This window comes from Hyla sarda, chromosome 1 (genome assembly GCF_029499605.1).
Source record: "Hyla sarda isolate aHylSar1 chromosome 1, aHylSar1.hap1, whole genome shotgun sequence".
In the NCBI taxonomy this organism is placed as follows: domain Eukaryota; kingdom Metazoa; phylum Chordata; class Amphibia; order Anura; family Hylidae; genus Hyla; species Hyla sarda.
The window spans coordinates 512,280,474-512,307,320 of record NC_079189.1 but is presented as its reverse complement, the minus strand read 5'-3'; the positions used below and the strand labels follow the sequence as shown (position 1 = coordinate 512,307,320).

Sequence of the window (26,847 nt, the reverse complement as noted above, 5' to 3'; positions counted from 1 at the left end):
TCATACTGTGTGTAGTCTATATGAACTGCTCATACTGCGTGTGCTCTATATGAACTGCTCATACTGTGTGTACTCTATATGAACTGCTCATACTGTGTGTACTCTATATGAACTGCTCATACTGTGTGTACTCTATATGAACTGCTCATACTGTGTGTACTCTATATGAACTGCTCATACTGTGTGTGCTCTATATGAACTGCTCATACTGAATGTGCTCTATATGAACTGCTCATGCTGTGTGTACTCTATATGAACTGCTCATACTGTGTGTGCTCTATATGAACTGCTCATACTGTGTGTAGTCTATATGAACTGCTCATACTGTGTGTGCTCTATATGAACTGCTCATACTGTGTGTAGTCTATATGAACTGCTCATACTGTGTGTACTCTATATGAACTGCTCATACTGTGTGTACTCTATATGAACTGCTCATACTGTGTGTACTCTATATGAACTGCTCATACTGTGTGTACTCTATATGAACTGCTCATACTGCATGTACTCTATATGAACTGCTCATACTGCGTGTGCTCTATATGAACTGCTCATACTGTGTGTACTCTATATGAACTGCTCATACTGTGTGTGCACTATATGAACTGCTCATACTGCGTGTGCTCTATATGAACTGCTCATACTGTGTGTACTCTATATGAACTGCTCATACTGCGTGTGCTCTATATGAACTGCTCATACTGTGTGTACTCTATATGAACTGCTCATACTGTGTGTACTCTATATGAACTGCTCATACTGTGTGTACTCTATATGAACTGCTCATACTGTGTGTACTCTATATGAACTGCTCATACTGTGTGTGCTCTATATGAACTGCTCATACTGAATGTGCTCTATATGAACTGCTCATGCTGTGTGTACTCTATATGAACTGCTCATACTGTGTGTGCTCTATATGAACTGCTCATACTGTGTGTAGTCTATATGAACTGCTCATACTGTGTGTACTCTATATGAACTGCTCATACTGCATGTACTCTATATGAACTGCTCATACTGTGTGTGCTCTATATGAACTGCTCATACTGTGTGTAGTCTATATGAACTGCTCATACTGTGTGTACTCTATATGAACTGCTCATACTGTGTGTACTCTATATGAACTGCTCATACTGTGTGTACTCTATATGAACTGCTCATACTGTGTGTACTCTATATGAACTGCTCATACTGCATGTACTCTATATGAACTGCTCATACTGCGTGTGCTCTATATGAACTGCTCATACTGTGTGTACTCTATATGAACTGCTCATACTGTGTGTGCACTATATGAACTGCTCATACTGCGTGTGCTCTATATGAACTGCTCATACTGTGTGTACTCTATATGAACTGCTCATACTGCGTGTGCTCTATATGAACTGCTCATACTGTGTGTACTCTATATGAACTGCTCATACTGTGTGTACTCTATATGAACTGCTCATACTGTGTGTACTCTATATGAACTGCTCATACTGCGTGTGCTCTATATGAACTGCTCATACTGTGTGTACTCTATATGAACTGCTCATACTGTGTGTACTCTATATGAACTGCTCATACTGTGTGTACTCTATATGAACTGCTCATACTGTGTGTGCTCTATATGAACTGCTCATACTGAATGTACTCTATATGAACTGCTCATACTGCGTGTGCTCTATATGAACTGCTCATACTGCGTGTACTCTATATGAACTGCTCATACTGCGTGTACTCTATATGAACTGCTCATACTGCGTGTACTCTATATGAACTGCTCATACTGTGTATACTCTATATGAACTGCTCATACTGCGTGTACTCTATATGAACTGCTCATACTGTGTGTACTCTATATGAACTGCTCATACTGCGTGTACTCTATATGAACTGCTCATACTGTGTGTACTCTATATGAACTGCTCATACTGTGTGTACTCTATATGAACTGCTCATACTGTGTGTACTCTATATGAACTGCTCATACTGTGTGTGCACTATATGAACTGCTCATACTGCGTGTGCAGTCTATGAACTGCTTGTGCTTTATATGAACGGCTCATACCGTGAGCACTATATGAACTGCTCATACTGTGCGTGCACTATATGAACTGCTCATACTGTGCATGCACTATATGAACTGCTCATACTGTGTGTGCACTATATGTACTGCTCATACTGTGTGTGCACTATATAAACTGCTAATACTGTGTGTGCACTATATGAACTGCTCATACCGTGAGCACTATATGAACTGCTCATACTGTGTGTGCACTATATGAACTGCTCATACCGTGAGCACTATATGAACTGCTCATACTGTGCGTGCACTATATGAACTGCTCATATTGTGTGTGCACTATATGAACTGCTCATACTGTGCGTGCACTATATGAACTGCTCATACTGCGTGTGCACTATATGAACTGCTCATACTGCGTGTGCACTCTATGAACTGCTTATGCTTTATATGAACTGCTCATACTGTGTACTCTATATGAACGGCTCATACCGTGTCCACTATATGAACTGCTCATACTGTGCGTGCACTGTATTAACTGCTCATACTGCGTGTGCGCTATATGAACTGCTCATATTGTGTGTGCACTATATGAACTGCTCATACTGTGCGTGAACTATATGAACTGCTCATACTGTGCGTGCACTCTATGAACTGCTTGTGCTTTATATGAATTGCTCATACTGTGAACTCTATATGAACGGCTCATACCGAGTGCACTATATGTACTGCTCATACTGTGCGTGCACTTTATGAACTGCTCATACTGTGTGTGCTCTATATAAACTGCTCATATTGTGTGTGCACTATATGAACTGCTCATATTGTGTGTGCACTATATGAACTGCTCATACTGTGCGTGCACTCTATGAACTGCTCATACTGTGCGTGCACTATATGAACTGCTCATACTGTGCGTGCACTATATGAACTGCTCATACTGCGTGTGCACTATATGAACTGCTCATACTGCGTGTGCACTATATGAACTGCTCATACTGCGTGTGCACTCTATGAACTGCTCATTCTGCGTGTGCACTCTATGAACTGCTCATACTGTGTACTCTATATGAACGGCTCATACCGTGTGCACTATATGAACGGCTCATACTGTGAACTCTATATGAACGGCTCATACCGTGTGCACTATATGTACTGCTCATACTGTGTGTGCACTATATAAACTTCTCATATTGTGTGTGCACTATATGAACTGCTCATTCTGTGTGTGGACTATATGAACTGCTCATACTGTGTATGCACTATATGAACTGCTCATACTGCGTGTACTCTATATGAACTGCTAGAACCAAAAGAACATGTACAAAGAAATCTTAGGGTATGTACAAATATATTATGGCCCATGTACCTAAATGATAAAACACTATACTAAATATATACTAAATATATGTATATATAGACCCTATTGTAGGGCAAATATTTGTAAATCGTAATGGGTAGCTGGAGTCTTTGTAGTAGAAACACAACTCAGGGGATAAAAGTTAGCCTCACTATTTTATCGTTGCTAAAAAATAGCCATAGTGATTTTTAGCTCCATAATAGTGCATAAACAACCAAAGAAAAAAAAGGAGCTATTTAAAGTACAAAGTGGAATGCAAAATATCTTTATTAGTTTAACAGGTAATGTTTAAAAACCATTAAAATACATAACAGGAGGAGATATACAAAGGCGACATACCTGGGACTAATCAGAAGTAAAGGCAATGCAGTGCATATATAATTAATTCACAACCATATACAATCAATAGAGGTGCCCACAATATGTGTACATAAAGTGCTAGTGCATATCCCCAAATTGTATGGGTAATAGCAGGCACGTCCATAGATGCAGTAACATACCAGTAATAATGAGTGCAGGATACAACAAGTCCCAGGATTCCGCCGCCCCTACACGTGTTTCGGTCTGCTGACCTTCGTCCGGGGGTGACGGCATCCAGAGAGCCATGGGATTAAATATACAGCCTGAACCAATCACACATTCGTGTGTGACGAGATAAGCGCACCTCACCTGTGCTTGCGGCGCTCATCTGCTCGTCACTACCAGCCGCCAGAACCCAGGGCACACGTCATGTGACGGCCGCGTAACAAAGTCACGTGACCGTACACAACAAGACGCATAGCGATGGGAACGGCGGCACGGGGAGACGAGGGAAGAGCGCACCACAGACGGGATGCTGAGCAGTGCTCTGAGGACATCTAGTGGACGGAATGAGGTAGTACAACACTTCATACTTATACAAAAAGCCATACAGTCCACAGATAGGCCCATAGGGTTACAATGGAACAATAGATGATACAGAGATGTATCATTAAATTCTTATAAAGCATTACCATAGGACATATCAAATTATACACATGATAGAATTATCAATCTACAGGGATTATATCAATGGTTATAATGGGTGAAAAAATTATTATAATTATAATTAAAAATAATTTAAAAATATATAAGATAATATTACTGATGATAACTAATACTTGAAATATGCACTAAATATTCTAATACTGACTGTAGTGATGAGAGTAATAAATGGTGAATAATAAAATGAATATATATGGAAATAAAAAATAAAAAATATTGAATGCTAAATAATAAATAAAATAAAGTGTAAAAAAAATATATATATAAAATAAATAAATCAACTACCATGTTATGGTAAATACATTATAAGAATTTAATGATAAATCTCTGTATGATCTATTGTTCCATTGTAACCCTATGGGCCTATCTGTGGACTGTATGGCTTTTTGTATGAAGTGTTGTATTACCTCATTCCGTCCACTAGATGTCCTCAGAGCACTGCTCAGCATCCCGTCTGTGGTGCACTCCTCCCTTGTCTCCCCGTGCCGCCGTTCATATGGCTACGTGTCTTGTTGAGTACGGTCACGTGACTTTGTTACGTGGCCGTCACATGGCGTGCGCCCTGGGTTCTGGCGGCCGGTAGTGACGAGGAGATGAGCGCCGCAAGCACAGGTGAGGTGCGCTTATTTCGTCACACACGAATGCGTGATTGGTTCAGGCTGTATATTTAATCCCATGGCTCTCTGGATGCCGTCACCCCCGGACGAAGTTTAGCAGACCGAAACACGAGTAGGGGCGGCAGCATCCTGGGACTTGTTGTATCCTCCACTCATTATTACTGGTATGTTACTGCATCTATGGACGTGCCTGCTATTACCCATACAATTTGGGGATATGCACTAGCACTTTATGTACACATATTGTGGGCACCTCTATTGATTGTATATGGTTGTGAATTAATTATATATGGACTGCATTGCCTTTACTTCTTATTAGTACCAGGTATGTTGCCTTTGTCGATCTCCTCCTGTTATGTATTTTAATGGTTTTTAAACATTACCTGTTATACTAATAAAGATATTTTGCATTCCACTTTGTACTTTAAATAGCTCTATATGAACTGCTCATACTGTGTGTGCACTATATGTAGATATTGCTGTAACTATTTGTGTGGCTCATTAGAAATGCTTTTCAGCTAAATGTTACCAACAAAGAGTGACAAACACCACTTTTGGTAGGAGTCAACTTACCATTTAAACAAGAGAGTTTTGGAGGATTCAATATCACCTTGGCTGTACTCGATTACCGCCATGGCAGTGAGGATGTGTGCTTTTTCCTGCTCTGTCTTGGCAACAGATAAGGCAGTCTTGTAAACTAATAATATATGAAAAGGAAGCACACGCAGAAAGTAAGGCTTTTGTCTATATAATTAATATACAACTCTATTAAAAAGAGCTAATGATGGCACAGACCACAACATTAAAAAAAAGGTACAAATAAGATGTATTCATAAGAGACCGTTTTGGAAAACTGACATAAAACACAGAAAAATGTGTCCTTCCATTCCTCTGACATTGATGAACCTATAATGAATAGGCTCCTCACTACAGGCACATATTTAAAGGCTATGGACACTTTCGCATGGATTCTTTTTTTCTTCTTCTTGCTTAGTACTCATCATTCCACTTCATCCGTCTTAAACAAAAAATGATCTTAGTTTCTCTTCTACAGACTCCTGTAATTCAACAGGCTCAATCTTAATCTGATTTCTCTTCTCTTGAACTTTTTTTCTGTACTGGTGTCATAAATGAGCTTCCTTAGGAAAAGGAAAGAAGGGCTGATAATAAATAGTATTTCTGATGGACTTTACTGTTTACAGGGCACTGAAGTAGTCTGTAAAAGGGAATGTGAGATCATAATACAATGCAAGAATGCAAAAATGCATTCCAAGGTTAAAAATGTCAAGGTATGTGTGTGTGTCCGTGTGCTGTGTTACTGCCTAGTGCTGGCTTCATGATTGACTGGTCTTCCATGTGTTTATCTTTTTCCTGCCTCTCATTACTGGCCACGCTGCTTTGAGGAGCTCTGTGCTGGTGTAGTATTGTATTTGTTTTTTTTTTTTTTTTGTTCTTTGAAAAAAGTTCTAAATAAATACTTTTCAAAATGTCAAGGTATGAGCTTAAAACTTCCATACACATTAGAAGATATAGATGCTTGTTTTCTAATAATATTCTCTTGAACGCACTGTGAACTGTAACTACAGCTTAGTAACAGTACCTGCAGGATATCCGATCTACTTGTAAAATACCAAACACCGCAATCATTCAGGCTGCTGCAATCTCCCTCCTGCCTGCAGCTTTGCCTGGTCAGATTGGCTATTGTTTATAAGAAATGGTCTACCACAGGCTGGCCAGAGAGCCGACATACAGAGCTCTGATTCTGACAATAGCCAAAACACCTATGCTTTTTATTATTGCAGACTGTAGCCCCAGCAGGACATGCTGGTAACAATTTGCAGTCACAGATTATGTATTCTTGTCTTACAACAATATAGTTACTCACTATATAAAGACAAAATTATTCAGCACAGCTGATAACGCAAATAATCAAACACATACATGATGTATTGAAATTATGCAAAATTGTAACATTCACCTTTCAAACTTTCTTGCAAAAGTCCTTTCTTGAAGTAGGCAAAAGCCAGCCCGGTGAGATCATCCAGCTCTGTCAGAGGTGTAGACATAAAGACTTTGATGGCTTCATCACACTGACCTACAGAACTGAGCAAAAGGAGATTCACGTTCATGTCATGTTTTCAAGTTCCCTTCAAATGTCAATACTACGAATGATCATTGTGTCTCCATTTTTGACTGATGATCATTACTGCTTGATTTCTCAATTGATAATAATGTCTAATGCAGAAACGGAGCATGGATTCTCTCTCCACAGAAGAGCTGTTGTACCACAAATTGCTGAAAACATTACGGTTAGCTATAATACAAACATATCTGAATACAAGGAACATCGCAGGTTATTGTGCATGGGGTTGCATAGCCACAGACTGGTTAGAGCACCCATGCTGATCATTGTTCACTTAAAGTGCCTAAATAGGCACATAAGCTTTGAAACTGGATCATGAAACAATAGAAGGTGGCCTGATCGGATGAGCTGAGTTTCCTTTATCACGTGCACAGTCATGGCCTATTTGTTGCGTACACTATGAAGTAATGGCACCAGGATGTACTATGGAAAGACAGCAAACTGGTGAATGTAGTAATGCGTCTTAATGTTCTGCTGGGAAACCTTGCTAATACTAAAAAAAACTAATACAAACACCTGTGTTTGATTAATTGCAGGATAGCCCAGTGCAGGTCTCGTGCAACAAGTGGATTTATTGTTTAAAAGCCAAAGACTTTTAAACAATAAATCTACTTGTTGCACGAGACCTGCGCTGGACTATCCTGCACTTTTTCCATGTTGTCTATGTGCTGCCTTGCACAGCGTCCGGGTCCTGGATATGCCGTGGGGGTGAGCTGAAGTATCTTATTCCATTGTCTGCTATTCTGTGTTTGATTAATGTCTGAAAAATGCCCTCCAAAATATATATTTTTTTCATTGAATTTAATGAAAAAAACCATCTCTTAAAAAGAGGTACTCCACCGGCCAGCATTCGGAACTAAATGTTCCAAACGCTGTTTTCGCGCTGCGAGGGTCAGCCACGCCCCTCGTGCCGTCACGGCCACACACCCTCGAAGCAAGTCTATGGGAGGGGGCGTGACAACCGTTTAGTTCTGAACGCTGGTCAGTGGAGTACCCCTTTAATTTTACACCCCATAAAAAGTAACTTCAAGACATTTTTTGGACCATTTACATGCCAAAATATGTTTGTATTTCTGCACATTTTGCTATTTTTTTTTTTTTTTTTTTTGACTGGAGCTTTTGCTGTGGTTCAACCAACGTCTAAAAAGAGTAAAAAAAAAAAGCTTTAAAAAACAGCTCAAACACTAACGGTCCAAAAGCAAAGGAAGACTTAGGAAGTTTCAGACTTTTTTTTTTCACATGTAAAATACAGATGTTTCTATAGCTTTAAAAAAAAAAAAAAAAAAAAAAAAAAAAACTAGATGGGTGTGGGAACATAGCCTAAGCCTAATGGCTGCAGAAGGAGCCTCCTACCACTGCTGCGTCACTGACAGATGACCATGCGATGGAGCCCTACACGGATTCTCTAAAAAAGACTGTAGCTCAGACCACCAGAGATATATGGCAATTTTATACTTTTGCTGTATTTCATAACTATAATGGTTATATCACACTTTGATTAAATGTCCCAGTATTGCGTCTCTGTAGGAATAGTCAGCATTATGGACTGTAGCCTCTATATATCTAAGAATCTCAATTGATGTTCTCTTATGGATTTTAACATGAAAAAATTATAATAGTTTACCAGAGTGACCGTCCATAATGTCGAAGTGCAAGATTATAGTGATCTTTGTCTTCTTTATCTTGAAGAATTAAAATGGCTCTTGGAAAATAAAATGTAGAAATATTAACATATAGTATATAAAATATCAAAAGTGACATTACATCTCAGAAGTACAAGAAATCCAGAAGTACAAGAAATCCAGAAGACCTTTTTCTACGGCTTTGTCCACATCAGCACTGGGACTTCCATTAGTGACTGTTGGGTTTTGCTGAATGGCACACCTTTTTTTTTTTTTTTTTTTTTTATAAGGAATAAAGTTGTATATGGTAATAGCATAAGAAAGAAAAAAAAATTCTATCGTAGAGTGTAGACCCTATATAGTAAACAAAATACAAAACACTTCATTTTGATTCCTCATAAAGTTAAATGTTAAAGCAAAGGCTCATTCTTAACATATTCTCTTACATGTTGTTTATTACTATGAAATTACTGGAGCTGAACTCACAAGAACACCCTTTCATGGGCTAGAGATCTCCAAGTTAAAAGCCAAAAGGAGCATATCACTTTTTGGGGGTAAAATGGGAAAAAGGGGCAATTTACATTTTTATTGGGGGTGGGGATTTGTCACTTCCTTAACATTTTTTTTTACTTTTTTTAATACACTTTTATGTCCCCATAGGGGACAATTTATAGCAATCAATAGATTGCTAATATTGTTTAGTGCTATGTATAGGAATAGAAGTGATCAGTATTATTGGCGATCTTCTTTTCTGGTCTGCTTGATGTCAGACCAGAGACAAAGACCCAGGAGAACAGTGGAGGCAGGTGAGGGGACCTCCATCTGCCATTTTGGATGATCAGACGATCCGATCATCCATCAGAATGACCTTATTGCCGAATATGCCTTGATCTGTATTGATCAAGGCATCTAAGGGGTTAATGGCAGACATCAGCACGATCACTGATGTCTGCCATTACCGTTGGGTCCTTCCGGGACCTGCCATGCATGATGCAAGCACCATTTCGATACTCGTGTCATGTACAGGACATAAATGTACGTACTGGTGCGTTAAGTCCCATCGCACCAGGACGCACATTTACATCCATTGTCCATGTAAATAAAAAATATCTGATTTAAAAAAAAAAACAGACAAAACTGCTGGATTTGGTTTATTCAATCAGCCAATCAATTCTCTGCCCACTAATCTGGGCATTACTTATATGAATCATATAGGAATGTATTACTATTATTATATATGCATTACCTTTCATATGCATCCTTTGCTTGTCTCTTCAATTTTAGATGTTCATTTAAATATCCCAACATCCCAAATGCTGTTGAATCTGTTTGTATTCTTTCTAAAGGTAAAACAGGAAAAAATATAATATGTAAGAAAACACTTATGTTACACTGATTGATATTATAGTAGCATCGTTCCTGTATACCGTATTTTTCGCCGTATAAGACGCACTTTTTCTTCCCCAAAACTGGGGGGAAAAAGTCGGTGCGTCTTATACGGTGAATACACCCCTATCGCGGCGGTCCCTGCGGCCATCAACGGCCGGGACCCGCGGCTAATACAGGACATCACCAATCACCAAAGCTGACAGCCGTGTCTGAAGGTAAAGTGACACTAACCCGGCTGTTCAGTCTGGCTGTTCGGGACCGCCGCGATTTCACCGCGGCGGTCCCGAACAGCCTGACTGAATAGCCGGGTTAGTGCTTACAGGACACCGGGAGGGACCTTACCTGCCTCCTCGGTGTCTGCTCCATGCCGGGATCCCCTGTATGGCCGTCGCTCTCCTTCCTCGTAACGACGTGATGGCGGTGACAGAGAGCGAGGATACCCGGCAGGCAGCAGAGACGTGACGGGTCGATGGAGCGATGGAGCGACATCCAGGGTAGCGGTGACGGGTCCGGAGCGGCGGGGTCACGTGAGTATTACCTCCTATGCAGTGGTCTTCAATCTGCGGACCTCCAGATGTTGCAAAACTACAACTCCCAGCATGCCCGGACAGCCAACGGCTGTCCGGGCATGCTGGGAGTTGTAGTTTTTCAACATCTGGAGGTCCGCAGGTTGAAGACCACTATTGGGTTCATAATCTTTATTTTTTTTAGATTTTGCACCTATAAATTGGGTGCGTCTTATACGCCGGTGCGTCCTATAGGGCGAAAAATACGGTACTTCCCCTCCAACTAACTCATTTGAAAGTAACTGTAATATGAAACTGTAATATACTTTACAATGATCTGGAGTGACATTGCTGGGATAACTTACCTGTGTATTTGTTTAAGGCTACATGAGCTGCAGTGACGGCGTTCATCTGAACAATGTTATAGCGGTAAAGCTCCGTGTTCCTATTGCTTTTATCCAGGAGGGTCATACAGACCCAGTGGGCATATCCCTTTGCCCCCTCAGTCTAAAAAAGAACAAGCAAAATACTAGAAAACAAATCCCCAGATTCATCAGACTGAAACCAAAACTATCTGATTGGTCCATAACAACCAATCAAAGCTCAGCTTTCATTTTACCAGAGCCCAATACAAAAAACGATCTGTGATTGGTTGTTATACGCAAAACCAGACTTGTTTAGTTTCCGACAGATTGATAAATCTAGGCAATCGTGTTACAAATCAATATATAGACAAACATCTAGACTTTAAGGATATGGGCACTTTTCTATGAACGGTTTGAGAACTAAGATACATTTAAAATAAAAATGCAGGCACGTAATAGTATTTAATAAAAATATTGTACTATGTTGTGTACATGGCCCTTGTGCAATCCAAAGTGCCTATAGCAAGACAGTGCAAGCAAACTACTTTACCTCAGCCAGCCATCCCCTGCGAAGATTTTAAAGAAAATTTCAGATTTTTTATTAAGTATTTTTTCCAGTAACTGGGGCTGGTATACAGCCTTGGTGCATACATGCTAGATCTAGGTCTGCTAAGAATCAGCAATTATGGCTAATACAGGCCACCTTGCAATGGAACTTGATGCTCACCAGGAATGTGTGGTGAAACACGCCAGTAATTGACAGGTCATTTATTTTTTTTTTTTGCCAAATCTACTTCAGAATGATCTGCATCCTAATAAATTCCCAATCCTGCAGTCAATACCCTACTTCACTGCTAATGCTGGATTCCCCCTAGATTTTTGCAACACTGTCACTGCAGTTTTTGAGCCAAAGAAAGAAGTGGATACATGAGAAAGAAGAAGTATAAATTCTTCCTTTATATTTTCCATTTCTTTTGCATCCACTTCTGATTTTTGCTCAAAAAATGCAGTAGCAAGAAACTGCCAAGTAGAAATGCAGCCTAAAGGTATGCCCCACTAAATCCTTGCTGTTTTCCACAAAATGAGACTTGAATCCAGTTGGTAGAAGTCTAAGGTTCAATTAAGAGACATTTACATACACATATATATATATATATATATATATATATATATATAAATATAGACAAAGAATAAGTCAGCCAGCACTTTAGTTGATACCAAACTATTATATGGACCTGGCCTACGGGTGCACGCTACTGGTCAGCTACGCCAGGTCCATATAATAGTTTGGTATCAACTAAAGTGCTGGCTGACTTATTCTTTGTCTGTATTGCACATACGGGGGAGTGGCTACCTCCATGTTGGCCTTGCACCCCACCCACCTCTATCAGGTGTGTATATAAGGTGTCTTGGATGTTCTAGACCCTGCCATGCTTACTGAACTGTTCACACAGAGGCATATTCACAGTGTAGGGTCCGTCCCAATGAGGCCACCTTATCGCGGTGGGACGGTCCAAGCTATTTGACCGCCGGCGGAGACAAATTTGCGAGCTAAGTGCCTCACTATTTCATTGTTTCACATTTTGCATCTATTACACCATAGCTGTATAGCTCTCCATGTTTTAACTGCATATTCATGTTTCATCTATATCTTTGTGCTGGCAGTGTGCTGCTATATATATATATATATTCATTCACATGGCAGAATGTCATCTTAGTTTTGGTACATATTTGACCTTAACATCCAAATAAACTCTGCTCCACAAACGTGTCTCTTCATCTTCAATGAGAATCTGCACTATAGTAAATATGGCCCAGAAACCAAGTCAGGTTGCTAAGAAGCAGATTACCTTTAATGCATGCCCTCAGGTTTTTGAGCTGGATGAGCAATGGATTTTTCCCGTAGATATGCTATCATATAGCAATAATGTATTGTTTAAAGGGAATGTATAACCTAGACTTTTTTTTCTGATTAGAGGCACTTACTGAAACCTGTCCTTTTTTTTTCTTAAATCTGTGTCTATTTTTTTTCTTTATTGGAATTTTTTCTAATTTTTTGTACATTATTATGGGGGCTGCCATCTTGCCTGAGCTGTTTTTTAGAGCAGCTAGTGATCTGCTTGGACACAGACAACAATGCACTGAAGTAGTCCTAGTCAGATAAATTGGAGACACTACTGAGCATGCTCTGTGACCTTTTCAGGTCATTCTACAGGGAGGTGGGATGCTGATCTCTGCTGTAAATGGTGAGGGATCCAATGTGATCTATATACTGGTGTCCCATTTCACTGTACTCCTTTCAGTGCTTAGAAGAAAGTCATTACTGGTAAATGATCTATATAGAACAGTCTCAGTTTAGTTTTTGAGGCCTAGGAGCCAGAATGGAAACTGCAAGATTCCAGGATTGTTATAAAATAAAGATTGTTAAAATCAAAAAATTCTTAAAAAATACAATTAAGGGCTTGTTCACACGGCCGTTAATCCCCGTTGTTTTATCCCCATTTTGTTTCCTTTCTTGCAGGCTTTAAATGGATTCAAAGCGGTTAAAAAAAATCCCATTCATGTGAATGGGATTTTTTTACAATCCTTTTTCACCCATCTGCACTCATTTACAGTTTTTTGAACGGCAGAAAAAACGGCACATGCAGTATTTTTTCTTCCGTCCAAAAAACGGAAGAAAGAAACTGATACAGTAAATTTAACATTGAAGTCTATGGAAAACGGATGAGCCTTTAATGTCATCCGTTTGCATCCGTTTTTTCAATCCGTTTTTTATCCGTTTTTACTTTTGAGCATGCTCAGAACAAAAAAAATATTTTGGGGGTTTATTAACTGAACAAAAACGGATACAAACGGATAACATCAGTTTCCATCTGTTATTGTCCGTTTTTTTAAAGTCTGTTTTTTTATCTTTGACGGGAGAAGAACGGGATGGGTCTAGACGGCCGTGTGAACGCAGCCTAACATAAAAATCGTATTTAAACAACTGGTCATTTTCTGATGACACATTCCTTTTGATCCAATTAACCCCTTTAAGGACCATGCCCAATTTGGCCTTAAAGGGGTACTCCGCCCCTGGCATCTTATCCCCTATCCAAAGGATAGGGGATAAGATGTTAGATTGCCGCAGTCCCGCTGCTGGGGACCCCGGGGATCGCCGCTGCGGCACCCCGCCATCATTACTGCACAGAGCGAGTTCGCTCTGTGCGTAATGACGGGCGATACAGGGGCCGGAGCCGCGTGACATCATGGCTCCGCCCCTCATGACATCACGGCCCGTCCCCTTAATGCAAGTCTATGGCAGGGGGCGTGACGACCGCCCCTCCCCCTCCCATAGACTTGTATTGACGGGGGCGGGCCGTGACATCATGAGGGGCGGAGCCGTGACATAATGATGCTCCGGCCCCTGTATTGCCCGTCATTATGTGCAGAGCGATCTCGCTCTGCGCAGTAATGATAGCGGGGTGCTGCAGCGGCGATCCCCGGGGTCCCCAGCAGCGGGACCGCGGCGATCTGACATCTTATCCCCTATCCTTTGGATCGGGGATAAGATGTCTAGGGGCGGAGTACCCCTTTAAGGACCAGGCCAATTTTATTTTTGCATTTTTGTTTTTTCCTCCTCGCCTTCTAAAAATCATAACTCTTTTAGATTTCCATCCACAGACCCATATGAGGGCTTGTTTTTTGCGTCACTAATTTTACTTTGTAATGACATCACTTATTTTACCATAAAATGTACGGCGCAACCCAAAAAATATTATTTATGTGGGAAAATTGAAAAGAAAACCGCAATTTAGCAAATTTTGGAAGGTTTTGTTTTCACACTGTACACTTTACTGTAAGAATTACATGTTTTCTTTATTCTGTGGGTCAATACGATTAAAACTATACCCATAATATATGCATTTCTATAATTGTTGTGCTTTAAAAAAATCTCAAACTATTTTAACAGAATTACAGTGGTCCCTCAACATATGATATTAATTGGTTCCAGGAGAACCATCATATGTTGAAACCATCATATGTCGAGTACATATGTCTATGTAAAAATGGTAATTGGTTCTGGGGCCTTGGAACTATTGTATGTTGAATACATATCTCTATGGGAAACTGCTAATTGGTTCTGGGATGACCATTGTATGTGGAGTGTATGGGGAGTGTTTAACAAACCAGGGTGCCTCCAGCTGTTGCACAACTACAACTCCCAGCATGCATGTACAGCCATTGACTGTCTGGGCATGCTGAGAGTTATAGTTTTGCAACAGCTGGAGGCACACTGATAGGGAAACATTGATGTATGGGGTGTATAGTGTGTATATGTATTGTATGTGATGTGTGACATCGCATACAGTACTGTACAGTTCTTTAAATACCTTCAGGGGGGACAGAATGTCCTCCATTACGATCCTGCCGACTACAGCTCTATAGGAAAGGAAGGGGAGGGCAGCCAGCAGCTCATTGGATGTCTGCAGCAAGATGCTGCATGTTATTGGCTATGGCTGCACTGGGGGGGGGGGCAGGGCTTACACAGAGCTCACAGTGGAAGCCTGTATGAGTTAGCAGGACAGCATGTGAGTAACAGGAGGCAGAACGGGGCACACGGGGCACATTAAACAACTATCTGTCAGTTGCTGAAGTTGTCAGCGCTGTCAGATAGCTGTTTGTATGATGACCCCGACACACAGCAGCATCATATGTCGATACTGCCTTCAACATACGATGGGCTCTGAGAGGCCATCATATGTTGAAATGATCATATGTCGAGGCCATCATATGTCGAGGGGTCACTGTATTATGTTTGAAAATATTGACCACCTATAACTTTATAATTTTTCCGTATACGAGGCGGTATGATGGCTCATTTTTGCACTGTGATCTTTAGTTTTTATTGGCACCACTTTTGCTTAGGTTTTACTTTTTATTAATATTTAATGAATTATTTTTTTTTGGGAATAAAATGGGACAAAAAAGCGGCAATTTTGGACTCACGCCGTTCACCATACCTGATAATTAACAATATATTTTGATAGTTCAGACTTTTATGCACGCTGCGATACCAAATATGTTTAATTTTTTTTATGCTTTTCTGGGGGTAAAATGGGAAAAACAGATTATTTACATTCTTATTGGGGGAGGTGATATTTCAAATTTGTTAACTTTTTTTTTTTTTAACACTTTAATAGTCCCCATAGGGAACTATTTATAGCAATCATTTGATTGCTAATACTATTGAGTGCTATGCATAAGACATAGAACTGATCAGTGTTATAGGAGATCTTCTGCTCTGGTCTACTCAATCTCAGACCAGAGCAGAAGACCCCTGGAAATGGACGGAGGCAGGTGAGGGGAGCTCCGGCCGCCATGCTGGATGATCGGATCCTCGTGGAAGTGCTGTGGGTAATCCGATCATCCATTTTAAGTACCGCACTGCCGCAATCTGTATTGATCACGGCATCTGAGGGGTTAATGGCGGACATCTGTGCGATCGCGGATGTCCGCCATTACCGGCGGGTCCCTGGCTGCTGATAGCAGCCGGGACCTGCCGCGCATGACGAGAGCGGTGCTCGCGGTCGTGACGGAGCGTAAATGTACGTCATGGTACGCTAAGTACCACGGCACCATGACGTACATTTACATCCATTGTCATTAAGGGGTTAAAGCATTCTATGAGTTAAATGGGTATTGCAGGGACCATCAATAAACTTACATGCATACTAAGCTCAGTTGTATGCCTGAAGAGATCCATAGTTTCATAGCTTCCCACAGCTTCTGCAATCAGTGCCTAAAGAAATAAAACACATTTGTACAATAAGATAATGTGTTTCTCAGCCATTTGTTCACGCTGAAACTTACAATAATCACTATAACAAAAATCATACACCACAGCTCGCAGTCCATTGTCAATACATTGAATATAAGAAATTGACTTGAAAGCTTTCTCTATATATGAACTCATTTTATATACATATAACCTGCATGAATAGTAAAGTGACACTGTCAGTGATTGCATTACTTCTCTGGCATTGATCTTGCCTATAGCCTTTTCCTAAAGTATAGCATTCATGGTTCTGCTCACTCTCATAGGACACACCTGAAAAGCTACTGTAAGACACCCCCACTCATAGCCTTTCCAAGCTTTTTTAATATAGTGGGATTTTTCTTGCATCATATTGCTGTACATTTACAGAGATGTCCAGAATGTAATTCACCAGAGCATTCTCTCTGTAGAAATTGAGCCATAATGGAATGCTGGGATATTTCATCTCTGAAGCCTATAGAAATGTGAATGCAGTTCTGGACTATGTAACATGTTATAACAGGATCAGCACAAATAATGATCAAACAGATCAGTGTTACATCATTTTGTCACTTTCTGTATATTCTGTATATGTTATTCCAGTATAAAAGGGATGTGTTACATTATACATCATCTTTTAATACTTAATGGGCATTCCACCATGAAGCCAAGACATCAGCTCACCTGTCCAATCCAGCATCTCACATATGACGGGTCAAGGGACTGGGCTACTTTGAAAGCTTGATGGCTTAGCTGTGAAACACAAGTGCACATGTGTTAGAGAATCCTCAAGAGGAGTGACATAAATAGCTCATCTGTTTAATCAGATTACTAAGCAGGAAACAGTGGACAAACTATCCAGGTAAACTATAAAATGTAGTGATTTATTTTTTATTAGTAATGCTTGGAAGCTGCAACCTTTATAAAAAATATATATAAATAAATAAATAAGCAGAGAAACAGGTATAATATTGGTAGTTCAAATGCTTGTATTTCTAGCTTGCAGTCTCCCATCCCCCTTTTCAGATCCCCATGGATCAAATATTGTTGGCCTGTTGGCCAATTCTAAGGATAGGTCATATATTTTAAATTCCCCAAAAAACTATTAAAGGGGTAGTCTTGTCTCCAAATGTTATCCCCCGTTATGTGGTTTGGGATAACTCCCGCTGAATGAATAGAGCGTGATTCTAGCCAGTGCTCCGTTTATTCTCTATGGAGCATCCGAACATTGCTGAGCATGGTGCACGCCATTCATTGGGAGGCACAATTTTCTCCTCCTTTGTTGTGATAATGTGGCTCCAGCAGCCAGACCCCCACCGATTATTACGTTATTGCCTATCCTGTGGATAGGGGATAACTTTTAGAAAAAGAAAATAGGAAAAGAAAAATCATCTTCTCAAGTTCAGATCCCGATATATTCCTCATTTTAATTGGCTGCAGGGCCGTATACACCTTAGTACCAGTGGATACCGCAGGGGATATTCAGGAGCTCTATATAATGCTGCAGTAGGGTAGCACGATTAATCATAAAAAGCAAATTAATCACTTTACTAGCCATGTGTGATTATGTGCAGCCCAGCCACAGACTCATTGTATATTTCCCACAGGGAACTATATTTGCAGCAGCATTTATTCCAGATTGACAATCGTTTTTAGGGCCTACATTTATAATACAACAAGTGAATGTGAAAATAACAAGCACATTGGCCGGCATTTATCATTGTAGGTGTAAGTGAAGCATTTTTCTACACCTTTTTGTGTGTGCTGGTAATGTGTAGGAGCACCAGATTTATTAAATGGTCGCAGAGCATTTGACAAATTTTGTGCAGATGACATTTTCTGAAATTTCAGTCTTCACATACACCAAAAAGCTAAGCTAAGTCTGGGCTGGTGTAGTTTTAGAGAATTTTCAGTGGCTTTGCTCCTTTTTTGCGCCTTTTCACAAAAAGGCGCAGTTCATAAAACCCTTCTATATCATGTGTATTGCCAAAATCAGTGGATTGCAACTCAAAATCAGCCGAAATGTGTAAACCAAAGGGGCAAATAAACCCTGCTTGTGCCTTTTTTGTGCCTTTTCTAGACACAAAAAAACAGTCTAAAGACAATGATAAATGTCGGCCAATGTGTATCTTACCTCAATATTTTCATTCAACAAATATAAAGCGCCAAGGTTAGTCCAAGCAATGGCGTTCTACAAAAGATAAAAAATATAAAGCTTATCAGCTAAGCCTTTCGCAAGACTTCATAAAAAATACATGTAATAAACATCATAAGGTTGTGTTGAAAATGAAAACCAAAAGACTCACATTCTGCTGACACTGGATTGACTTGATGAAAGCGTGCTGAGAAAGGGCCTTGTTGTTGACATCTAAAAAAAAAAAGCAAATAACAAGATACCAAATGTTATTAGTTAATACATTGAACAGTTTGGCACCAATCCTCGGAATAACTGTCAAATTAATACCTCAGCTGCAGCTTAACAGATTTGATGCGCAGGATTTTCTGCTGCAGATTTCAATGTAAACTGAATGACTGAACACCGCTTGAAATCCTGCGCATCAAATCTGCGCAGAATACTGTATGTGTGAATAGACCCTAAAGGGGTATTTCCATTTGGGACATTTATGACATATCCACTAGATGAGCCTTAAATATCCCTTAAAAACTGGTCGCACCTCTAAGACCTGCACATTACTGCAGAATGGGAGCCCCTCCACCCCGCTTGCAGCTGCCAAAAGGTGGTTGGGAAGCTAAAAATGGCTGAGCTGGCTGTTTTATGCAGTTGGCATAACTCCTATAGACTTTAATGAGCGTTGAACAGACTTGTTTCTATGATGGGTGTAGTAGTATTAGTTTCCCTGGCTGCGGGACTCTGCGGGTGGCTGGGGAAACTACAGTAGCGCTTGTACTACTACTCTTATCATGGAATAAAGTCTGCTCCATGGTGGGGGGGTTGTAGTACAGGGGCTGAGGGATTGATCGCGTTGGGTCTCACTTATGAACCCTGCTGCGATCATAACTTATTAATCAGGGAAGTGGGCGGCATTCATATGCAACGTTTATTTCAAACTTAGAACTTCAAACTCATATCCCCCGCCAGGAGCCTTGACTGGCCGGCACAGAGTTGCCATTCAAGGCGCTCAGCAAGGTTTTAAAAATTATACAGTGAGGATCAGTGTTTTCACCTGGCCGGCCGGGGAACACAGCGCAATGCCGCCCGCTTTCCCGGCAGAAGCCGTCCCTCCTACTACTGCTCCCTTTATGGAACAGACACTGACTGTAGAGCAAAATTGTGATGTGAATGCACCCTTACACAAATTGCACAAAATGGCCTGTGCAGCCAAAGGCTGTCCGGGTAATGCTGGGAGTTGTAGTTTTGCAACAGCTGGGGGCACCCTGGTTTGGAAACACTGCTCTATGATATTAACAAACAGTTAAATAAATGAAGCAATCAATGTCACCTTTGGAGCAACAAATAACGCCGAGTGCATTCCAGTACTGGTGGTTACTGCTGTCCATCATGATTGACTTCTTAATGCACTAGATGCCAGAAGACAGAAAATAGAAGAAATTACTTTAAAAAAAAAAAGAAAAATACTTTAATTCTTTAAGTGTTGCACATTTTAATGTGGAAACTTAAAAAATGTTGAAAGCCTTAGAAGATAACAAAACGCTTAAATACATTTTCAGCCATCAGAGTTAAGGGGCATAGCCAGGAAGATTTAACACAATTTTTAGCTTAAAAAATGCTCAGTCTGAAACAGCAGTTGTGCGATTGTAATGAGGTACTAAAAGTCAGAACAGTCTGTAATGTCTTCTTTATAAGGACAAGCTGTGTGCAAGCTTTTGTTAACACAGCGAAAGATGGCAAATCTAACAGCACTAGCTGGAAATAAACTGTATCACAATATGAGGTGTAACGCTGCTTAACATAGCAACCCCATTGGGAAAATTACTATGTTAAACACATCAACAGTCCACACAGGCCCAAACTACTTCCAGGCACAGCAACAAGCCATTGGCATGCAGCCCTAAGCATACAAGAGACTGATGACTGATGGCATTTGCTATTAGGAGCTTTTTACTGTTCCAGAACATTTTGCTAGTTTTTGTTGACAACTAAGCCTAAAGACCCTTAAAGTTTGGGTGAACCTGACACTAGGAAGTTTGCTATAAACCGCATGCATCAGGTAAATGTAGGTGTATTTAAAGGGGTACTCTGGCCCTAAGACATCTTATGCCCTACCCAAAGGGAAGGGGAATAGATGTCTGATCATGGGGGTCCCGCTGCTGGGGACCCCGCATTCTCTCATGCAGCACCCACCTGTCTCAGCTGCACGAAGCGCTGGAGGCTCTGTGTCTGAAGCCTCACTACCACGGGGCCGGAGTATCATGACGTCACGCCCCCGCCCCCTTGTGATGTCACACCCCGCCCCTCAATGCAAGTCCATGGGAGGGGGCGTGACGGCTGCCATGCCCCCTCTCATAGGCTAGCATTGAGGGGGTGGGGCATGAAGACACAAGGGCCGGAGTCGTGACGTCGCAATACTCCGGCCCCGTGGTCGTAAAAAGCAATGGCTGCCACCAACAGCATATATCCTTGATTGCATACTATAGGAGATAAGTGTATCCCCAAATATTTCAAAAACAGGGGTTCCAAGTCCTCATGGTCTCAATTAATTGCTTTTGGAATAGCTGAAGATAACTAAGTACAGCACTTAGTTATCTGCTATAGCCCCTCCAGATAATAAAATGGAGAGGCAGGGCACACATGATTGCCACTACAGGCTGCTGGTAAACTTAGGATACCCATTCTCAAGATCATTGGGACCCTCAACAATCATACACTTATCCCCTATCCATTTTAGAGTTATAGAAGTAAGGCTGGGTTCCCATTACGTTTTCCCCCATACGGGAGCGCATACGGCAGGGGAGAGCTAAAAACTTGCGCTCCCGTATGCCTTTCTATGCGCTCCCATATGTAATTAATTTCAATGAGCCGACCGCAGTGAAACATTCAGTGCGGTCGGCTTATTTTTGCCCCGTAAGCGCTTTTACAACCGGACCTAAAATCGTGGTCGACCACGGTTTTAGGTGCAGGGAAAAAGCGCATACGGGGCAAAAATTACCATACCAGACCGAACGTTTCACTGCGGTCGGCTCATTGAAATGAATTACATACGGGAGCCCATAGAAAGGCATACTGGAGCGCAAGTTTTTAGCTCTCCCCTGCCGTATGCGCTCCCGTATGGGGGGAAAACGTAATGGGAACCCAGCCTGACAGAGAATAAGATTAGATTTTATAGAATTAATTTACATAAAGTTAATATGTAAAAATATTGCATCACTTACTGCATATACTCAGTTACTGTTACCAAATACCCAGTACCGATCCATTCACAACAATAGTATTCGCTTCACACCAGGCAACCCATAGTAATATAGAAAAAATACTAATTTAACTACAGCATCAAAGAAACTCAGCTCAGCTAATAAGGGGATTGTCTTCTTACAGTAACTATTAGGAGATTTGTAAATGCAGCTCTGTACTATAAGGCCAAGTGTTTACATGCATAGCAAAAGGTAAACCGTACAGCTAATCTTTAGCAAAAATCTGTGGCAGAATAGAACATTCTGCCACAGATTTTAAAATCCGCCATATGCTCGTAAATCCTGCACACTATTATCCATATCATGTGAAAGGGGTCGTCTAAACTCTGTTCACATACACTGTACGGCATTTTGTTGTGTATTTTCAGCACAGAGTCATCATTGAGAATTGACAGTGAGTACACCAGTGTAACAAAAACAAAGCTACAGATCTATACAGAAGCTGTACAATTGTGTTCATGGGTGGCACCACCTCAAGTCTCAGTACATTACCTGCACTGACTTTTCCAATAAATCCCTTTGATTATTTCCTTCAGGGTCAGAAAGCTGCAAGTGCTGTGCCTGGTAGAAGTAGTTAATACCAAGATCATACCATATGTTTGCAGTAGGCTGAAGCTTTAGTGCTCGACCATAACACCTAAAGATTAAAGAAAGAGTGTCAAACAATTACGTTAACTCTTAATAAAAAGAATAAAAGAAAAAGTTCACACAGGTGTTTTAGAAGCATTTTTGCATACAAAATAAAGCCGTATTTTTGCACATAAATGGGCGAGAAAAGACCTGAATACTTAAAGTGGTTTTCCAGGGTAAACTCATTGATGGTCTATTCTAAGAACAAGCAATCAATAGCTAATCAGTGGGGAGCAGACACCTAGCACCCCCAAAGACCCCTACAGAGCTGCAATGCAGTAACCTAGCGCCACCACAACAGAATGTACAAAGCAATGGCTGCCAGGTGCACCCCATCGATCAGCTATTTATGTCCTATCATGTAGAGAGGCCATCACTTGGCTTTCCCTTACAAAACTCGGTTAATTTTATGGCTGTAACAATGTGTGAACAAAAAGCCCAGATTAAAAATTCAGAACATGAATTCTTACAGATTAGTTTTAGACACAATATAATAACAAAGTTTATGCAAATGCATGATGCATTTAGCAGAATAGCAGAATAGCTTTTGTGGTGTTTTGGGGTTGTAAACTAACTGGCACGTTCTCTAAATGAAATCACAGATATTGCAAAATTCAGACCATGCCTATACAATTGTTGCAGTCTATGGGCTGCATGAATACTCTTTCTGGCATACGACTTGTATGTGAGCAAAAATAATTAAATAGATCTTCAACATCAACATTTTATAAAGAAACACAGTGGAGGACATTTATCATGGCATTTATAGCCTCTTTTTTTCTACCTCCCCCCAAGTTCCAAAATCTCTGATTTATTCAGTAGCTTTTCATCCGTTTTCTGTCCTACAAGGGCACCCATGACATTAACTCTGACTTTGGCTGAAGAGACCAGATGCAGACAGGTGCAAGAATCTCCAAGTAGCTTCCACAAACATAGAAGGTCAGGACGCTGCTGAATAGCTCTGCAGGATTTAAAGGAAAAACAAGTGTTTATGAAAAATGGGCAAAAATCATTAATAAGTCATATGTTACATATTGTTTGTCTGCAAAATTAAAAATAAGACAAATGCAACCCTATGGCTGTGCACAGTGAAGATGAATTTATTTGTGAATGTTTGGGAAGGTGGGTTATGCTTTAGAATGACTGTATAGAAAAGTGCATAATAGTCACGAACAGATTATTTAAAGAGATGAAAATCTGTCTTTTGTACTAACCTTGTCAAATATTCTAGAGCCTTTTCTATTGAATCCACAGCTCTAGCATCAAGGAAATCAGCAAGTGCACTTTTAGCAAGCATAAGATGACATTCACCGAGACCTGTAAGACACATAAAGCTGTATTTCATCACTTTTACATAACAAGGGAACCTTTGACATTAAAAATGCAGTTATTTCTGCAGGCGTTATGTTAGAGAGCAGGAAGAGCAGAGCAGATGGATATACAGTATCATGAAAAATTATATAACTTGATATAAATACTTTTCAGGGCTTAGGAGTCCAATAGACAGCTTTCCCTGAATGATAACTGTCAGTCACTGAGAAGGACCGCCCACTCGATTCCTTAAAAAATAAATAAAAGAAAGATACCCCTGGGGCACCCACTGACTATATAGCCTTCTTGTATCTACGCTAGGTCTGTTTCCAGGACGTATACCTTTTCTTTGGTTCTATACTATTACATGTTTTAAAATATATGCCCTTCTTGCCTACAGGACAACTACTCACCTAAGCCCTGCTACATATATATATCCTGTAAAGGCACTCAGGTCCGCACATGACCCGCCTCTATAAATGTACATCTGCACATGGAGAATATGACATGCTGACAGGACAGAGAGTGAGGAGAAGCCCATGTACGGACCCGAGTGCCAAAGCTATGTTTAAATACAACAGCGCTCATATCAGTAGGTGCCCTAGAATGGCATATGTTCTAAAACATGTAAGTTCACAAATAAAAAAAGATTAGATAAAAGAAACCTCGGAAATGCCTGTTTTATCAGCTGTACAGAGTAATCATAATCATCATCCACACAATTTTCAGCATTCATTTACTCTTCAATGTCTTCTAATCCGTTGACGCTACCTTTCAGTGCTGGCACATAATCTCGGGATTTCTGTATGATATGTTGGTATTCATTTACCGCTTCTGTATATGTGCCCAAGAGCTGTTTGATGGATGCGATTTTGTATGCACTGTATATGGAATCTGGATTCAGATCGCTGGCTTTCATAAAGGATTTCAGAGCAGTAGAATAGCCCCCTCTACTCAAGTACGCTTCTCCTAAACACTCCCAGCAGTTGGAGTCCTTGGGATCGGCTCTCAGAGCAGCATGCAAGCTAAAGTGTTAAAGAAATTATATCAGAAAGATGACAAAAAAATGGCAGAATTAATTTCAACATATTTTAATAAGAATCAAATGCCTGGCTCTAAATGTCCTGTGCACAGAAATGTAACCATCACAAGGAGCTAGTACCTAATGCATGACTTTGAGTTGTGTATACTGATCGGTTAGTGTTCAGACAGAGGAAATCTCGGCATTCAGACTAACACAAGCACAAGAATGGAAGCTGCATGTAGAGATCAAGCACGATAAAAAGTCATAAAAGGAAGCCAAGAATGCGGTCAATAGCTCCATTAGTTTTTATAATAATGTTAGGTTTAGGTTTTACATGAATTTATAATATCAGATTTGAAATGAGAAGTAACTAACTTGAGTTATAAGTTTGGGATTTAGTCTATTTTGTGTTAAAGCATTTTTTTTAGCTGTATATAATCAAGGGTAAGTTCACAGGGTAAGAACATTTTGCATATATGTTGACAGCTTTTCAAAAAATGATGCCAAAGTATACCGTGGCATAGAGTGAATGGGCTCTGCCTATCCGCAATGCTTGCTGGAATAACCACAACCCTTTCAAAACAGGTGAGCAGTGCAGGACCCCCAGCAATCCGCCCCTAGACATCTTATGGACCCCCGCGATCTCGGCTGCGGCACCCCAGACATCCGGTGCTGGATGACTGGCCATGCAGGGCGGAGGCTCATAACGTCACGCCCCCTCAATGCAAGTCTATGGGAGGGCCGTCACGCCCCCTCCCATAGACTTGCATTAAGGGGGCATGACTGTGATGTCACAAGCCTCCGGCACCTCACCCGATGCTCTAAACGAATGCCAGGTGCAGCAGGGAGATCACGGGTGTCCCCAGCGGTAGGACCCCCACGATCAGACATCTTATCCCCTATCCTTTGAATAGGGGATAAGATGTCTAGGGGCGGAGTACCCCTTTAACTTTATTATAAAGTGACTGTAAGAAATAAATAATAATGTTAACTAATCCCACGATTGGCTATTTAAAAAAAAAAAAAAAAACATGCAAAAAGGCTAAGCACACTTACTCAGACACAGCTTTGGAATGCTGCCCAACCCTTAGATAGAATAGGCCCCTTCGAAGCCATGCCCACTTTGCCGTTCCTGCACTCACTCTTTCTGTGACACTCCTCAAAATAGCTAATGCAGTGTCCTGGAAAAGAAAGCATTAAAACTTATGAAGTATGTAGCAAGCAATTCTAAACCAATATTTAGCTGTTTAATTGTTAGTTGCAGAGAGAGTAACATTCCAACCAACATTTCAGATGTTTTGTGGAACTGTCATAAACATATGACCTTTTTATAATGTGATTTGGAAACACTTGTTCATTGCAGGAGCACAGGATTAACTACATGTTGGATTACCATGTCATTGAGCTCGACACTCAGATCCACCGCTTGCGCTCCCGCTTCTCCATCACTGCCATCTAGGTCAAACGCTTTCTTATAACAACCACGAGCCCTGGTCTTGTCACCGACTACTTCTCGATAGTAATGACCCAAGTAACAAAACACTTTCGACATATAGGGGTCCAGTTTGGCAGCCTGTACATCAGAAAAAAATGAATGAATGAATAAATGTATACAAAAAGGAGACAGAAAACTGTAATAACATGTCCACTCTGGAGGT

General features: G+C 40.6%; 1 protein-coding gene across 5 annotated transcripts in view; it reads right to left on the bottom strand.

Moving 5' to 3' along the window:
• SKIC3 (SKI3 subunit of superkiller complex) overlaps window positions 1-26,847 on the bottom strand; it is a 187,803-nt gene that overhangs the window by 67,778 nt on the left and 93,178 nt on the right. For all 5 annotated transcript variants that reach the window (XM_056537805.1, XM_056537815.1, XM_056537796.1 and 2 more), the window contains 16 exons: window positions 26,583-26,762; window positions 26,246-26,370; window positions 24,937-25,190; window positions 24,069-24,171; window positions 23,639-23,815; window positions 22,717-22,861; window positions 20,295-20,373; window positions 19,140-19,201; window positions 18,968-19,024; window positions 17,518-17,586; window positions 16,744-16,818; window positions 11,037-11,178; window positions 10,023-10,116; window positions 8,779-8,856; window positions 6,990-7,114; window positions 5,585-5,708 (listed from right to left, as the gene is read on the bottom strand). In XM_056537805.1, coding sequence (XP_056393780.1) covers window positions 5,585-5,708; window positions 6,990-7,114; window positions 8,779-8,856; window positions 10,023-10,116; window positions 11,037-11,178; window positions 16,744-16,818; window positions 17,518-17,586; window positions 18,968-19,024; window positions 19,140-19,201; window positions 20,295-20,373; window positions 22,717-22,861; window positions 23,639-23,815; window positions 24,069-24,171; window positions 24,937-25,190; window positions 26,246-26,370; window positions 26,583-26,762 — 1,889 coding nt within the window. The remainder of the gene's footprint in view (window positions 1-5,584; window positions 5,709-6,989; window positions 7,115-8,778; window positions 8,857-10,022; window positions 10,117-11,036; window positions 11,179-16,743; window positions 16,819-17,517; window positions 17,587-18,967; window positions 19,025-19,139; window positions 19,202-20,294; window positions 20,374-22,716; window positions 22,862-23,638; window positions 23,816-24,068; window positions 24,172-24,936; window positions 25,191-26,245; window positions 26,371-26,582; window positions 26,763-26,847) is intronic.